The sequence below is a fragment of the Castor canadensis genome, chromosome 4 (assembly GCF_047511655.1).
Source record: "Castor canadensis chromosome 4, mCasCan1.hap1v2, whole genome shotgun sequence".
Classification (NCBI taxonomy): domain Eukaryota; kingdom Metazoa; phylum Chordata; class Mammalia; order Rodentia; family Castoridae; genus Castor; species Castor canadensis.
This window is the reverse complement of record NC_133389.1, coordinates 113,947,937-113,966,643: the sequence shown is the minus strand read 5'-3', so window position 1 is coordinate 113,966,643 and position 18,707 is coordinate 113,947,937. Positions and strand designations below refer to the sequence as shown.

Sequence of the window (18,707 nt, the reverse complement as noted above, 5' to 3'; positions counted from 1 at the left end):
TTCTCTTAGTCCATTTTCTATTGCTGTAACAGAATACCTAAGACTGAATGATTTATAATGAAAAGAAGCTTTATTTAACTCACAGTTCTGAAGGCAGAGATGTTCAAAATCAGAAGAGCTAACCATGTGAGGTTGCCTGACTTTATAACTACCTACGCTCTGAAGAACTAATCTGTTTACTAGATAGTGAAAACTCGCTCACTCTTGTCCAGTCCCACAAGAAAGATATCAGTCCCTCTTAAGGACTTACCACTTCTTAAAGATCCTCTCCCTAACATACCTACACCGAGGAATTAAACTTCAACGTGAGTTTTGGCAGTCATACCATTTTCAAGCCATAGAAGTATCTTTGTACACATTTGATCTTTCTAAAGGATATGCATTTCTAAATTCATTCCACTCTTTAAAGTAAGCAAAAAGCTTAAAATATGTCTAATTCTATTTAATACTGAGAATTAACATATTTCTTCCCCTCTCACAGATATGGAGTCTGGAGAACGGTTGCCATCCTCAACAGCTTCCTCTACCACACCAACTTCATCTATACCTTCTGTGGCTTCAGCAGTTTCAAAAGGCAGCCTTTCCACTGGAGCTGCTTCACTTAGCTCTACAATCAACCCATGTGGTGAATACCCTTTTTAAACTCAATTTTGAATGCCATTCTTCTAATAATTTGTAATCATAGTGTTGAGCTCTGAATAAAATGTGCTCATGACCTTCATTGACCTTCAATAGTGACTGGATTACACATCTAAGATTTTTGCCTCTGGATTTTACCCAAGGGTAGCACAGTTATTCCATGCATAAAGTTCTCTTTAAGAGTCTAATCTTAGTATCTTAACTTGTTTTGCCATTTTAATTAATACATTAGTAAGTGTAAAATCTTTTAAAATCATAGGCTCATGAGTGAGGAAATGCAAAGTCCTTTGTGGTAAGATTAGGTACCAGTGCTGTTAGGCACTTTGCCTTAAATTTACTTCCAGTATATAAAATGGCTTTCACATGTGCCATTTCCTCCAGTTTGCTGATGTATGCCATCTCAGATTATTTATAGACACACACACTAAGGCAGATCGTTTACTTAATGGAAAATATTTTAAAAGTTTAGAGCACGGGAAGTTTCTTTTAAATGTAAATGAAGTTTATATCACTATAAAGAGAGCTTTATATTGGAAGTGAAAAATATCCCCATTTTGATTAATTATTTAGAATGTGTCACTGTACTCGCCCACAATATTCTTTATAGTTTTTATCAAGACCTGATAGAATGTATCCTTAGACATAACCAACAAAAAACCTTACATGTGAATAACTCATTCCTTTATTATTAGGATGCATTTTAATCCTAAATCCTTTCTTATTTTGTAGTTTATATTTTTTTTATAAACAGCAGAACTAAATGATATTTTATTTTTGAAAATTTAAATTTGTGATTTTGCATAAATGAATTGCATACATATGGAATGTTTGCTTATAAAATACTCTAGCAAATTGTCAAATATATTTAACAGTTATCTTTATTTTCTAATCAATGGAATAACTTGAAGGATGTCATTTTGTTATTGTAGTCTCAACAGTTTTCTAAAATGTTCTTAGTGATTAATTATAAAATAGCTAAAATGGCATTATATGTATATAACATATATACACACACACACACACACACACACACACACATATATATATATATATACACATATATAAACAGATAGCCTTTCTTTTCCTGTACTCTATAAAATCTTCATCTAGTAATTAACAACTTTGTCCACATTTTCTTTATTTGTGAAATGAGGGCTGGATTTTTAAGGTCCATTGATATGCTGCATTTACAAACAGTGGTGCCATGATTGACCTTAGGTTACTTTGTCTAAATGATTGAGCACATGTCTTTTGTATCTATTCTTTCCTGATTTTATAAGTCTTCATCTTTCCTTTGTTGTCAGCTTCTTTCAATTTCTATTCTTTTGTCTTGGTATTTGTTCTGAACCAACCTGTAACATATATAGATATTTCTAGAGAAATGTCTTATGTTGAAGGGTTCAGTAGCATCCGTGAGTTCAGAATCTTCAGTTTTCTGGACATTTTAACCCCTTACTGTTCTGAATTAGTCACAATGGAGTTGCTTACAATTCTGATTATGTATATGTTGGGCAGTATTCTTTGTTAATGGTGGTTGGAAGTTACAAAGGGGGTTGGGTATGCTGCCCAATAGCATCAGAAATCTTGTGCAGAAAGGGAGTAGTTTTAAGAAATCATTGGTTTGCTATGTTTTTTATTTATTTATTTTCATTTATTTATATGTGCATACAGTGTTTGGTGGTTTACTATTTTAAAAGAGTATAAGCATTATTGAGATAATTTCATTAAATGTAAGTGTATTTAAGTGTATTTTATTTTTGTTAATTTACAAGTATATTGCTTATTGGCACATTTTTCTTTTTTTAGTATCTACATATAGGATGAGTCTTGTTTTTTTTTTTTTTTTTAGTTTCTAGGTAAAATGATTTTTGTTTTTAACTTTTATGCTGTTATATTTCATGTTTAAAAAAGCCTTTTAGACCAGGGATCTAACTCAGTTGTAGAGTGCTTGTCTGGTGTGTGTGAAGCCCTTGGTTAGATCCCCAGCACCTCAATAAGTAAGTAAGAGTATATAAATAAATAAATAACTAGGCAACCCTTTCACTTCTAACACATAAAGGCTACTTAGGAGAGGGCTACATAACTCAGTCTATTACATTTTCTTGTCTTCTCTTCTTTGTTTTTGGCTTACGTATTTTCTGGTAATTCTCTCCATTTTAAAATAAAATCATAAAGTGTTAATGGGTCTGGCCCCTTTATTTAAAAATTGCTTGATCTCCATTTTTTTGATATGTAGAAAAGGAATTTTCATTTTTAAAATGCCCAAACCTCAACAGTTCTTTCATGGGCTCTTGAAGGTCGTTCTGTTGTTTTAAACAATAGTTTCATTTTAAGAAGCAGTTATTTCTCTGCCATCTTTATGATGGCTATAGAAATCCCTTTGTGCTATAAAAAGATGTAAATTGAGCTTTCTTTTCAGACTTTGACCAACTATTTTTGTTGAAGAATTCCTCATCAAGCTCTGCGATTATACCTACTCATAAATTAATCTATTGCTGTTATGGCTGCTGGCAAAAGACATGAAACTCCCGGGTCAGAGATGTTGTTGCTCATGGTACCGCAGACAACATGAACATCATGTTAGCATTGCTTCCCTGTGTCTAAGTCCTGTGCAGGCAATGTGGATCTTACAATGTGGTGGGTTTTTGTCACAGGTGAGGAGCACAATACTTGAGGACACTGCTTGTAATGTTAGTGAAAGCAAGACCATTCTTTGGGGACAATTTACCTTATCATTTAAGGTTGCTCGTGTTAAGTGCAGTCCTAAAAAATAACTAGTTTAAGAAGGGTGGGGGCCTTGTGTTTTCGACATATCCAGCAGTCATGCAGAGGCCTCTGACGCCCTTCGAAGATTGTCTCTCACAGCACACCTTTAGTTTTTTGTTTGTTTGGGGTTTTTTTAAACAGTAACTTGAATAAAATATAACACTGCAGTAAAGATGGATTAATGTGGTGCATATGTGGGTTTTATTGGTCTTTTCAGAAGAGTTTTTGTTTTCCCTTAAGGAATGATTAAAAGAATAAGCTTCCTACTTCTAAAAACCAGTTTGAAACAGCTTTCAGTAAATGTACAGGCACAATAAAGAAAATAGTTATCTAAACTCTAGATAAAATCAAAAGATACACTCTAAAAATTTAAAAGATCTCAGCTGAAGAAAGCTGCAGATGTTTGTTTGGTTTGGTTTTGAAACAGTGACTTGCTATGTAGCCCAGGCTTCCCTGGAACTCACATTCCTCCTCCAGCCTCCTCAGTGCTGAGACTTACAGGCATGCATCTTCACACCTGGCAAGCCACAGTTATTGATACTAGCTAGCTAACTGCTAAGAATAAAAGGGCAGCATAAAGGAGTAGATGGCAAACAAGTCCCTGGGGGAGGTGGGGAGATTTTTTTGCTAGCCATAAGTAATGCAGGGAATATGCCACTGGATTTGTATAAAAAGCCAAATAATCCATACTACTCTATATCACAGTTTCACAGGTATTCAGATGCTTTTTTCCATATTGGTTTTGGGTGAAAACTGAGAGAATGGCATTTAAGCATAATTTCACACACAAAAACTTTACAAAGCAAATTTGTTTAAGATGTGGTTATTTAATCTTATATAAAGTTAGAACTTTGAAACCAGGTACCAGTGTCATGCCTGTAATTCTAGCCACTTGGGAGGGTACTTGGGGGTACTTTGGACAAAAAAGTTTTTGAGGCCCCATATCAATTGAAAAAAGCTGGGATGATAGAGTAGGCAATATTGAGATGCATTACATCTCTGCAAGTAGATGTCATAATGATATGTACAGAAAGCAGTTGAATATTGGGAGGGGATGGGAGGAAAGTGGTAAGGGAGAGTAGCAGAGGGGTTGAACCTACCAAGGTAAAATATATTCACAGCTGGGATACATTGAGAAACCCCTTTGAACATTGACTTTGGAATGAATAATGAAAATAGATACAATGTGTTTAGGGTACTTGTGGGAGGGAAGAGGGTGAAAGTAGGAGATAAAGGTGAGGGAATATGGTTGATGGGCTTCATATACATATAGGAAGTAGAACATTGCGTTATAATTGCTTTAAGTCGGGCAGGGAGGGGATTGTTGGGGGTGGTGGGTAAATAGCTGGGGCGACCTAACCAATGTACACTGTAAGGCCATACAAAACCAGCACAGTGAATCTCCCCTATACAATGACTTCATGCTAATAAAAAGGAAAACAAAAAGAAGTTGAGTGTAGTGGTACGCACCTGTCATCCTACCTATAATGGGAAGCATAAAATTGGAGGATTGTGGTCCAATAAAGGCCTGGGCAAAAAGAGAAACCCTATCTCCAATATAACCAGAGCAAAAAGGACTGGGGGCATGGCTCAGGTGGTGTAGCGCCTGCCTGGCAAGTGCAAAGCCCTGAAGTCAAAAGTCAAACCCCAGTCCCCACCTACCCCCCACAAAAAAAGGCAGAGCTTTGAAAAATTTAGATGATAATTAATGTGTGCTGTAGAACAGTGGTTTTCAATTCATTTTTGAGTAGATTCTTTCAAACAAAAGCTTGTTCAAATTCAGCGTATTTAAAACTAATAAATTGTTTAAAACTTCAGTTAATGCTGGAGTATGACTGCTTTTCTTTTAAAAATTAACGGAAGTGGGCTGAGGGCGTGGCTCAAGTGGTGGAGTGCCTACCTCGCAAGTGTCAGGCCCTGAGTTCAAACCTCAGTACCACACACAAAACATCAACAGGAATGATTACATATCTTATCTTAATTGCAGACCTTTAAAAATGTGAGCCAAATTATGGTATGTTGAAGAAATTCTAATTGATCAGTGAAGTCTCAGTTTAGGGAAGGTATTTATTTTATTTTATTTTATTTTATTTTATTTTATTTTATTTATTTATTTTTTCATTTTTCTTTTATTATTCATATGTGCATACAAGGATTGGTTCATTTCTCCCCACTGCCCCCGCCCCCTCCCTTACCACCCACTCCGTCCCCTCCCTCTCCCCCCCCCAATACCCAGCAGAAACTATTTTGCCCTTATTTCTAATCTTGTTGTAGAGAGAGTATAAGCAATAATAGGAAGGAACAAGAGTTTTTGCTGGTTGAGATAAGGATAGCTATACAGGGCATTGACTCACATTGATTTCCTGTGCGTGGGTGTTACCTTCTAGGTTAATTCTTTTTGATCTAACCTTTTCTCTAGTACCTGTTCCCCTTTTCCTATTGGCCTCAGTTGCTTTAAGGTATCTGCTTTAGTTTCTCTGCGTTAAGGGCAACAAATGCTAGCTAGTTTTTTAGGTGTCTTACCTATCCTCACCCCTCCCTTGTGTGCTCTCGCTTTTATCATGTGCTCATAGTCCAATCCCCTTGTTGTGTTTGCCCTTGATCTAATGTCCACATATGAGGGAGAACATACGATTTTTGGTCTTTTGAGCCAGGCTAACCTCACTCAGAATGATGTTCTCCAATTCCATCCATTTACCAGCGAATGATAACATTTCGTTCTTCTTCATGGCTGCATAAAATTCCATTGTGTATAGATACCACATTTTCTTAATCCATTCGTCAGTGCTGGGGCATCTTGGCTGTTTCCATAACTTGGCTATTGTGAATAGTGCCGCAATAAACATGGATGTGCAGGTGCCTCTGGAGTAACAGTCTTTTGGGTATATCCCCAAGAGTGTAGATACCACATTTTCTTAATCCATTCGTCAGTGGTGGGACATCTTGGCTGTTTCCATAACTTGGCTATTGTGAATAGTGCCGCAATAAACATGGGTGTGCAGGTGCCTCTGGAGTAACAGTCTTTTGGGTATATCCCCAAGAGTGGTATTGCTGGATCAAATGGTAGATCGATGTCCAGCTTTTTAAGTAGCCTCCAAGTTTTTTTCCAGAGTGGTTGTACTAGTCTACATTCCCACCAACAGTGTAAGAGGGTTCCTTTTTCCCCGCATCCTCGCCAAGGGAAGGTATTTATTAAACTGAATAGGAAAGTGTGGCAAATAAACACACCAGCCTATATATAGGCAGTCCTAAAGTGGACTTTCTGTGTGGACTGACCCAGGCTCCTTGTAACTTTACACTCAGTATTCTGAAGCATGAGATTTTCATGCTCACATGTGTATTGCACACCTACAAGAGGATTTATCCACCTATAGCACTGTTTTCTATAGAAAAGAAAGAAGGTATAATGGGGAAAGCCAGAATTGCATGATAAGTGTATGTTTAGTATGGTAAGAATTGACATATGTTTTCCTAAACTGGTGCAGCACTTACTGTGCCCCACTAGCAATGTGTGAGAGTTCTCGTCACTCTGTGTTCTTGGTATGTCATTCAAAATTTTTTTTACCTATTATAGTGGGTATATTGTAGTGTCTGACTGTGGTTTTAATTTGTATTTCTCTATAAAGAATGGGGTTATAGAGCAGACTCCCATGTGTTTATTTGCCCTGCACATACCTTCTTTCAGAATGCATCTATTAAAATATCCTGCCCATTTTTGTCATTGAAGTGTCTTTCTTCCAATCTTTGTACTTTTCTATTTCTTTGCTTCAATGAAATTGTACTTTGTCATACAACATTGAGCAGAAGTGATGACAACAGACATCCTTGCCTTGTCCTAATTCTATGGGAAGAGCATTCATTCTTTCACCAGTAAGTAATGTATGTGTTTCACAGATGCTTTGTATCAGATAGAGGAACGTCCCTCTGTTCCTACTTTGTTGTGAGGTGTTTTTTGTTTTTGTTTTAAATTGCATTCAGTGCATCTGTTGAAATGATAATATGGTCTTTCATTATTAAGTTACTACTATGGGGAATTCCATTAATTCATTTTTTAAGTGTCAAGCTAGCTTGGTATTTCTGGCATTGATTTTACTTAGTTGTAATGTATTATCCTTTAAAATATTATTAGATTTGATTTGTTCAAGTTTGGGGATTTGAACTCAGGACCTCGTGCTTGCTAAGCAAGTGCTGTACCACTTGAGCAACAGGTCCAGCCCTTTTTTGCTTTAGCTGTTTTTCAGATATGGTCTTGTGTGTTTTGAGTTGGGCAGCCATTGATAGCAGTTCTCTAACCCATTCCTCCCACATAGCTGAGAGTATAGGCATGTATTACCACATGCAGTTTGTTGGTTGATATGGGGGTCTTGATATTTTCCAATGCTGACCTTGAACTATGATCCTCCCAAATTCTGCCTCTTGAATATATTATAGGCATATGCCACCATCCCTCATTTATTTGCTATAATGTTGAGAAAATTTATACTGATGTTCATCAGGGTTATTGTTCTATATTGTTCTTTTATTATTTTTTGTTGGAAATGACTTGGGAAGATTCCTATTTCTATTTTTTGGAAGAATACAGAATTGATACTCCCTAAATATTATCAGAATTTAACAAAGAAGTCATCTGAGTGTGGAGAGATTTTGTTTGTTTAAATTGCTGTTATTGTAAGATACTAAATAATGAATTCACCTTTTTAAAAATATAGTTATATTTGGCTTAGGCTGGGAGTCAGTGGCAGAATGTTTACCTAGTGTGCCAGGTGTCCTGGGTTTGATTCCCAGTAGCACACACACCAAAAATACAGGTAGTCATTTTCTTCAGTTGAGATTTGATTGGTGTCTTTCAAAGAATTTGTCCATTTTATCTAAGTTTTTTTGTTTTTGTTTTTACAGTACTGGAGTTTGAGCTCAGTGGCTTGTGCACTCTGCTTCTTGAGCCACACCTCCAGTTCTTTTTTACTTTAGTTATTTTTCAGATAATTTCTTGCATTTTTTGCCTAGGGTTCATCTCAGGCTGTGATCCTTCTACCTATTCCTCCTGTGTACCTGAGATTGCAGGTATAAGCCACTACTCCCAACCTAAGTCATTAAATTTTTGAGCCCAAAGTTATTCAAAGTATTACCTTATCTTTTTTATATCTATATTATTTGTGTAGTGATATTTTCTCTTTCATTGTTGGTAGTTATAATTTGTGTCTTTTCCCTTTTTTCCTAGTGACTAGAGATTTATCATTTGTATTGACGTTTCCAAAGAACAAGCCATGAGTTTGAGTTTTCTCAGTTTTGTTTTCTTTTTCATAGATTTCTGCTATTATATTTATTATGTCCACCTATATTTCCATGAGTAAGATTTCCTGTTCTTTTGTCTTAGTTTTTAAAAGAGATACTTGGATCACTTATTTGGGAGTTTTGTCCTTCTTTAGGTATGCATTTAATGCTATGATTCACCTTCTCAATACTGCTATTTCTGCAACCCTTAAGTTTTTATATGTTTTTATTTTCTTATTTTAGTACATTCTTTTATATTTTCCTTTGCAATTCTTTTTTGATTGATGGGTTATATAGAATTCAGCAGTTTAACATGTAAGTTTTTTTTTTTAATTGATAGCCACTTTAGTTTTATTATGATCAGAAAATATACTGGTGATGTCTATGCTCTGTTCTGTTGCCTTTTCACTGATGCTTTTTTAGATGAACCCCCCTGTGTGTAAAAATTCTTGGTAAGTAAAAGTGCTAAGGCAGAAATGATTGACCTTCTTTTTGTGATTTTCCTGCTAAGATCACCCCTTAACTTCCAACTGTTCTGCCAACTATGGGCTTTGTCCTGTGACCTACCAGTCTTTCTGCTTCCTGAGCTAATCTTGATAAGGAAGAGCACTTAACAAACTCAACAAATCTGTCTTTCAGGAGCAGGTCTCTCTAATTCCTGCCGCTGATTTTGCAGTACACTTGGAGTCCTGTCCATTCCTGCAAAGTGTACTTGCAGCCAGGCATTTAGATAGTTTAAACTCTGAATTTAGATTTTATTCTTTTTATGGTTTACTCACTGCCAGAATTTCCTCCCTTTAAATTTCCAAGTGTTTACTTAGCCCTGAATTTTGACCCCTTGTACCTTTGGCTGTTAAGCCTGCTATTTCTTAGTCTTTTATTTTCATAGTTGTAGCTTTGAGGTTTAGACAGCATTATTGAACCTGGAATCCACAAAGTCACATGTTTTATCTCTTCTAAATACCATTTTTCCTGATTAAGCTATCCTCTGGCTTTTCTCTGTTTGGGATGCTTTCTAATATCTTTAGTTGGGTTTTCTTTTTTAATTATCATTTGTATAGGATTCTTGTTACCACTTTACTGCTCTACCACTAATAGAAGTCCCCTCAAGAGTAAATTACTTACCTTTTCAAGAATTCTAAGGTTCCAGACTCCAGAGACTCCATGTGACCTAACCGAGGCAATCCAAACTTTGTATTTTCCAGACAAGAGTGATTACTGGCCTGGAAGTATGGCTCAAGCAATAGAATGCTTGCTTTGTAAACTCAAAACCCTGAGTTCAAATCCCAGTTCTACCAAAAAAAAAAGAGTGATTGCTTAAAGAATGGGCACATGATGCAAGTCACACTAATTAAAGCTAAAGAGATTTCATTTTGGGATTTTTATTGGTAGGATACCTCCTGTTGAGGTAGAATACTCTTTTCTATCATCTCACAGACCTGGGAGAAAGGACCAACTGGAGAGAATAGAAACAAGAGAATAAAGAGAGATTGGGTCTTGGTAAATCTTTAGCACAGCTTCTTCATCTAAATTGAACTTTTCCAAGAGCTTTTGAGTGTGTGAGTCATTAAATTGATCTTTTCACCCAGCTATGTTGAGTTAGGTATTTTGTGTATTTCCACCTATTTGATACATAAGATTGCACACACTCCTTCATCTAAACTTGCCTACTTCTTTAAATTTATGTGGTATTAATGTCATTCTGGCCTCCATGACCCTTCACTTCTTCAAATATAAAACTTTCTTTCTCAGCTCTGTATGTTAATTATGCTTTCCTTCTGTCTGCAAGTTCTTCTTTAGACTGATTCTTTCTCATGCTTTGCCTCAGGTTAAATGTCCTGAGACCTTGTGTTGGTTAATTTTGTGTCCACTTGACTGTAACACACGGTGCTCAAGTTGAACATTATTTTGGGGTATGTACAAGGTATTCCCAGATGAGATTAGCATTTGAATTGTAGGCTGAGTGACGCAAATTCCAGGCATCATTTAATTCATTGATGCCCTGAATAGAACAAAAAGATGAAAGAACAGGGAATTTGTTTCTCTACTCAACTGCTTAGTTTGGGACTCAGTCTTTTCCCATGACTGGAAACTATACCAGTAGTTCCTCAGTTCTCAGATCTGTACCGCTGGCTTTCCTGGACTGGCCTCTATAATCTCATTAGCCAATTTCTTGTAGTATATCAATCCTATTAGTGTTCTTTCTCTGCAGAATCTTGACTACTACAGATCTTAATTAGAGATGACTCCACTGATCATAATATCTAGGTAATTGCCCTGCTATTATCTACCCCTGTACCTATTAATTTCTTCCATGATACTCTTCACAATATATAATTATACATTTGGTGGTGTTTTATGTGTCCCCTCCTTTATGTGTAAAGAGCAGAGACCATATCTGTTTTCTTCTACCCACATGTGATCAGTCAGTGTCTGGCACAAAATATGTAAGAAATAATTGTGGAAGAAAGGAAGAGAAGGAGAGCTGAAATTGCAGGACTTGAAAATTAGTTGATAAATTAACTGGTTAATGAATTTCCTGGCTCTTTCTGTCTTCCCTGTGCCACCATAATGGTGCTTATGAGTGGCCTACTGCTGCTCTTAAGTATCAGCAATGCAGAAAAGAGGGGTAAATGCCAGTCTTTTACCAGACCACAGTCATCCTGCAGCTTCTCTGATGATAAAGCATGGCTGCACTGGCAAGTTGGAATCATTGATGAGCACAGAGCTGGGAATATTGTGAATCTCACAGGCAGATTGAACATTGGTGGAATGATCAGCCTCAGTTCGTGTGCAATTCAAAAATTAGAATTGTGGCAGACTAACGTGCTTTCATTCTGTCTGTGTAGTTCCATAGTGTGGTCAACCTCAGCTGGCTTCATGGACCATTAAGAAGCAAGATAAACGCACACACCCACAGGAGGGAAAATTCTGGGATTCTTCTTTAGGGATGCAAAATATACATGCAAATGAAATGCTTCAGTGGAAAAAAAACAAAACTCCACAAGTTTTCTGGGCTATGCATTATTTTGCTACTATTGAGTGGCTGTGCAGATTTTAGTTGGGGATTAGCATTGTAAGCTACAGGGTAAGGAATCTTAGAAGATCAATTAAACTTATGAAAGTGGCAGTATATAAAAAACAAAACTGAAAATCAAAGTTAGGATTTAATTAGAACTTATTTAAAAGATGACAAGGTTTTGAATTTATAGTCAGTAGACTGTAAAAGGAATGTGAGACACCTTTTCTAAAGGATTTGTAGAGCAAGTCAAAGTTTCTTTAGGTATTTATAGTATAAATTATTATAAGTCTATTTTCCTTTTTTTGGTGATTTGTCAATGTTGTGTGTATCTGTAAATCTTAAATAAAAGCTCAAATTTCAACTGTCTAGCTTTCATAAGTGAGGTTTATTTAATGAGAGCTTTGATCACAACGCAGTCATATTTTTGAAATATTATTTTACCCAACACTTATTAATAGAACTTTGCAGTTTTACTTTGAGATTTTCAATTATTGAAGAAAGGTAATGTGTTCAAGTCAATTAAGTGCTCTTAAAAATAAACCAAATGTTATGGATTAAATTGTGTCCTCCAGAAATGATATGTTAGGGTTCTAACCCTCAGTTTGTTAGAATGTGACCTTATTTGGAGATAAGTTCTAACAAAGTTGATCAAGTTAAAATGAGGTATGCCCTAATGTGTTGTGACTGGTGTCCTTATAAAAAGGGGAAATTTGGCATAGTGACATGGACAGACGGAAGCACACTGAATACATAGGCAGAATGCATACTGAAGATTCCCAGAAAGTAGGAGAGAAGTGTGAAACAGACCCTTTTCTACTGCCATTAGACGGAGCGGGGAGCACCTGCTTCTAGTTTCCAAAACTATGTGAACAATAAATTTCTCTTGTTCTAAGTCACCTAATTGTGGTATGTTGTTATGGCAACTCTAGCAAATTAATACACCCAGTATGTCTTTCAAAGTTGATTTTAATAGTTTCTGTTCATTATGGGAAAACAGACTTTCTTATTCATTGAAATTTAAGTATAAGAATCTTGAAACATAAGTAAAATAAGATTTTAGAATTAGATTATTTTTGGGTACCATTTTCTGTTTCCTTATTAAAATAAAGTGTAGCTGTATTTGAATATATAAGTACATGTAAAATATTGTCTGCTTAGCATTTTTTTTTCTTTTATTCATACATGCATACAATGTTTGGGTCATTTCTCCCCCCCTACCCCCTCGCTATCAGGCAGAAACTATTTTGCCCTTATCTCTAATTTTGTTGAAGAGAGAGTATAAGCAATAATAGGAAGGACCGAGGGTTTTTGCTAGTTGAGATAAGGATAGCCATACAGGGAGTTGACTTGCATTACTTTCCTGTGCATGTGTATTACCTTCTAAATTAATTCTTCTTGAACTATCCTTTTCTCTAGTTCCTGGTTCCCTTCTTCTATTGGCCTCTCTGTTTAGCATTTTAACTATGAATCTGAATCCTTTCGTTAAATCTTAACAAAAGAGCTTATTACAAAAGAGAAACTTTTTTTTTCCTTTATTGTTGTGCTGACTGGGGACACATTGTGGCATTTAAACAGGTTCTAACACTGTATCAGATATATCTTTCATTAATTCATCTCCTCAACCATTCTCCTTCATTGTCCCTCCCCCCAATTCCTGGAATAGTTTCAACAGGTATCATTGTTGCATTTACTTACATGTATACACTCATTGTGTATACATGTTACAAATTGATAAATCACTCGCTATAATGAATCATAAGTTTTTTCACCATGTTTCATATGAAGTAGCAGCTTTTGATCCCAATACTACCTATGCTTTTACATACTTGTTTTCTAATAAAACCACTGTTTGAAGAGAAAATAGTAACTTTACAGTACAGAATCCTGGCAAATACCAATTTAATCAAGTGATCAATGAACATCACCAATCCTACATAGCAACATCATGGGCCTCAGGTATCTTGCTCTGAGAGGGCATATTGAGTATCTTTCTGAATAAAGTGTAACCTCTTCTAATCATTAGAAAACTTCAGACAAATCCAAATCAAAGAACATTCTTCAAAGTACTTGACAAGTGTTCTTCAGTGTGTTAAAGTCATAAAAAACAAGACTGAGAAACTGTAACAGATCAGAGAGAATCTAGGCACACAAAAACTTAACTGTAATTTGAGACTTGGGCCAGGTGTGGTAGGGCATGCCTGTAATCCTGTGTACTTTGGAGGCAGAGTTTGGGAGGATTGTGGTTTGAGGCCAGCCCAGGCAAAAAATTAGCAGTAGGTAAGTATGGTGGCATGCACTTGTCATCCCAGCTATGTGGGAAGCAGAAGTAAGAGGAGAGATCCTATCCCTAGTACAACTAAAGCAAAAAGAGCTAGGGAAATGACTCAAGTGGCAAAGCACCTGCCTAGCAAGTGTAGTTTAATCCCCAGTACCACCAAAATAAAAAAATGGAATCTTGGATGTGATCTTCAGACAAAGAATTGATGTTAATGGAAAAATGAACTAAATTTAAATAAATTTTCTACTTTAGTTAATTAAGCAATATTAATTTCTCGATTTTTGAAAATGAGGGGAACATAAGGAGAACGCATATGTAGGAACTCTGTATTAATTTTACAATCCTTGTGACTCTAAAATAATCTCAAAATAAACACAAGTAAAATTAAGCCAGGCATGGTGCTACATGCCTGTAATCCCAGACTCAGGAGGCTAAGGAAGGAGGATCATGAGTTCAAGGATCTCAAAACACAGTTCAAGGTCAGCCTGAACTGTGTTTTGAGATCCTTCCTCAAAAAAACCCAAGTTAACAAAAAAATAAAATTAAAACTTTGCATTTTATGCATCTTTTAAAGTATTAAAATATAAAATTTAACTGGCTTCAATATTATGAGAATGTAGGAATAAAATAAATTATTTGAGGAAAACTGTTTTGTCACAATTAAGTATAGAAATCTTTTTGTTCCTCAAGGTTCAAATTTACATGATTTATACATTTTGAGTTTTGGAATATTTAATATATATAAGAATTTAGTATGTTAGTCAGAAGTTTGAGTATTTCTTTAATTTATAGGAATTTTGATGATACTCATTTTGATTGTTATACTCCGTTATTACTGGTGTTAAAGTACCGTAAAATCTTTACTTGAATGAATTGCCATTTTTTATGATTAGCCATACTTTGCAGGTTGTATACTAGAAGCTGATTTTGTAATGGTATAAAATTATGTGTAGAATTTTAAAGAATGTGATTTGAAGACATGCTGCAGCAAGTATGCATTACATTAAAAGATTAGGGACATTTTAGCATACAAAAAGCAACATGTACAGTTATAGTAAGCAGTCTCCTTAAATTTTTCTTCTTGTTTTGTTTTTAAGAATGAATGTTTTAACACATGCAGAGGAAATTAATATGAGTCAACTCCCTGTATAGCTATCCTTATCTCAACCAGCAAAAACCCTTGTTCCTTCCTATTATTGCTTATACTCTCTCTACAACAAAATTAGAAATAAGTGCAAAATAGTTTCTGCTGGGTATTGAGGGGGTGGGGGGAAGGGAGGGGGCGGAGTGAGTGGTAAGGGAGGGGGTGGGGGCAGGGGGGGAGAAATGACCCAAGCCTTGTATGCACATATGAATAATAAAAGAAAAAAAAATGAATGTTTTAGCATACTTTTTCCTTAAAATTATTTTGTTTTAGTGTGATTTCTGGCCTTAGTGGTAGGAGATTTTGTTCAGTGGTCATTTAGGCTCAAAGCATTAGTGTACTGTTTTGTTCAAATGACGGGAAAAGTCCTTATTGTATTGTTTGTTACATTAATAAAGATACTTGTAATTACCATGCCCTGTTAGTGTTGTACTGTTTTTAGTCATTTTCATATGTATCTACTAGTAGAATTTGTAAAGCTCTGCTGAAAAATGTTGAACTTATTATAATTTGAGAAACCCAGCATTGTAGGTATGTATTAATTTTCATTATGCAAAATGTGTGCATTGTTACTTATCTGTTGAAACAGAAAGTAAAATAATATTCACATTCATAGTTTGGAAACTATGTTTGAATGTCATCTGTTAAAAAAAAGAGTGTTCTTCTAAAAGTATTATCATTTTATGATATAATTTCTCAGTTTGCAAATATTTTCTCTGAGAAACACTTAAGTTTTCAATACTGATGGGTTTTATTTGGAAGTATCTACTGACACTAGGTATACTAGAGTAGTAAAAGTTTCCTTTTCTAAAAGTGGAACATTCTAATATTTAGATTATTTTATATTTATAAGGTAACTAGAACCTATTTGAGTTGTATTTTATATCATGCAAGAAGATACCTTTCTGCTTTTTTCTTAGGAGTCAGTAAGTCATCACTAGTCTCTGATAAAAAATTCCACTGCGAGCAATAGCTTCAAATTGTAAGATAGGCTAAAGACATTGTCCTGGCAATGAACCCAAAGGTGTGTTCTGAACAGCACCCCTCTGTTTAACAAAATTAAAGCCACAACATAGACATCATTGAATGAGATTCTGACTGAGCACTTAGTAACATTGTGAATGACTTTTGTAATTAGAGCAGAGAAAAAATGGTATGTGTGGTGGCAGGTGGGCTCTGGATTGAAAAGATATATTTAAAGAATGATTCGTAACTATTTTAGCTTTTTAAAGGAAATGGGAATCAAAGAATTGAAAACTACTGTGATGGAGTTGCCCACAGCTGGTATTAAGAAGTCTTGCCTGTGCCAGAAGAGACAGAAAGTAGTTTGCTTTGTGCAGTGTTTTATAGAGTGAAAATGATTAAGAAATGCTTTTTCCCTTCATAACTTTGTACCCTTGTAGTTGTGTGATAAAAGACAGATGGTGAATAGTAAATAATAATTCAAAATGTAATAATATAATAATTCAAAAGCAGTCTGAAATGTACCTGTCTGTAATGTTCAGGAATACTTCTTAGGCAGTGTTTTGAGATAGTTCTTTATGGCAAGACCATAAAGAACAAACGTCAAAGAGCATCTTGTGGAGGTGGGAGTTTCTGAAGTGGAAGAAATAGTGTTATGAAAAATACAACAGTGGGAATTATTTGTCAAGTACCTATTGTGTTTTAGATTATGCCAGGAGAGAAGTGAGGGAGAGGAAGAGGAAAGGAATAGAAATGTGGAAAAAAAGAAGAGGAGAGGAGGGGAGAGGAGAAGAAGGAAGGGGAGGGGAGGAAAGAAAATGTGGAAATTGTAGTTAAAGAGTGATACTTGAAGAGTTTGAGACATTGGAAATGGTGCATATTTGTTGTTTGTTTGTTTGATGGTACTGGGGATTAATCCCAGGGCCTCATTCATTCACCAAGCTACATCCCCAGCCTGGCATTGTAGAATTTTGTGTGACCAAATCCAGCACCGAACTAAGTGGAAACAAAGAGAAATAAAGAGCTAAGTGGTAATTTTTTAAGTTATATAATTAGAACCAGAGGTGGTTGACATAAGGCAAAGGAAATTAGTAGGCATACTTGCAAGTTTTAATAGAGACTCGAGATGGCTTCCTTTTCTGATTGAAGGCCTGTGGAATCAGTTCCATGGATATTCCTCTTCTGCTCTAAATGAGTCATTCAAAACTCATCCATTATTGCTGTGTGTGGTGGTGTGCACAACTAGATCCAGGTACTTAGGAGAATCCCTTGGCTTACAAGTTCAAGATTAGCCTACACAGCATAGATCTGTCTCAAAAACCCCCATATATGCCCAAATATTATATCATATCATATTATATTATATTATACTGTGTACCCGACAATATCTTAGATATTTGAAATATGTAACTGAGACCAGTATATGGCAGTACCAATTTGTAATATTGAAATATTAAATAACTTGTTTTATACATTGTAGAAAAAAGACTATAAAAAATAGTCTTGTACTATTTAAATTATGTTTATACCATGAGTTCTCTTGAGGTCAGGGATGTCTTCTTCATCCTTGAATTATGCTGTTTACTAAGTATAGCATCTGATGCTTATCAGGTATGTTCATGAAATGTTTTAATTACTGAAACTTTACAGAATATAGTAATTCTGGAACATTTTTACATGTAATATCAGCTTTTTTAAAGGCGCAGTAAGACAATAGTAAAATTATATATAGTGTTTAAAAGACTTTTATTTTAAAAAGTCAGTTTATATACTTCAATTCTCGCTTCTTGTTATAAAGGCAATATATAGCTATAAACTATCATTAAAGAATTTACATATATATAAAATTATATATAGACACATACAGACAGACATATACTCACAGAAACTCTCTTGTGTGAAAACTTCTGATAATGCATGGTATCAGTATATTATAGTGTGGTCCTAGTATTCTTTATTCTGTTTTTTCCCTCCTTCAGCACTGGGACACAAATCGAGGGCCTCACACTTGCTAGGCAAGTGCTCTACTACTGGGCTACATCCCCAGCCCAGCTGTATTCTTTACTGAATACAAAAGTGAGTCTTTTCTCACCAACAGAGAATAGGCCCTGGGTATTCATGTGTCACTTGGCTGTTTTTCTGCTTTAATTATGTTAGCCAAGAATGTTAGAAGAAAGAATAAGGAAATATAGTGAACTCCCATCTCTGTTCTGCATTTAGGTATATACAGTTATTTTGTTTTGTTTTGTTTTTTTCATTTGATTCCATGTTGAATAATGCTCATTCTTTGTTAAAAGTTTTCTGCTCAGTTGCATCTAGATGTCACTTTTTACTTAATTTATTTTGGGGATACTGAGGATTGAATCCAGGGCTTCACACATACTAGGCACAACCTGTACCACTAAGCTACACTGCCAGCCCATAGATAATCACTTTTTTAAAGTAAGAAAAAGTATTACTGGTTTTTAATTGTTGCTGCAGAGTAATAACTTTATTTAGTTATTGCTCATGTTTTCTCCACAGTTTAGCTCTTTTGCTTCTTCAAAATAATGAAATTAATGTTTTAACTATATATTTAACAATGCTGCATACTACAAATTCATTAGTTGTTACAAAAGTGTTTC

At 35.3% G+C, this 18,707-nt stretch overlaps 1 protein-coding gene across 27 annotated transcripts in view; it reads left to right on the top strand.

The window, feature by feature from the left end:
* The window catches only part of Baz2b (bromodomain adjacent to zinc finger domain 2B), a 274,349-nt gene that overhangs the window by 136,507 nt on the left and 119,135 nt on the right, over positions 1-18,707 (top strand). For 25 of the 27 annotated variants that reach the window (XM_074070908.1, XM_074070907.1, XM_074070906.1 and 22 more), the window contains one exon: positions 482-625. The exons of 1 other annotated variant lie outside the window; for it this stretch is intronic. In XM_074070908.1, coding sequence (XP_073927009.1) covers positions 484-625 — 142 coding nt within the window. In that variant the 5' untranslated portion in view covers positions 482-483. Of the gene's footprint in view, positions 1-481; positions 626-3,127; positions 3,294-18,707 lie in introns of those variants that run through there. One more of the 27 variants, XM_074070903.1, reaches the window with a different exon arrangement.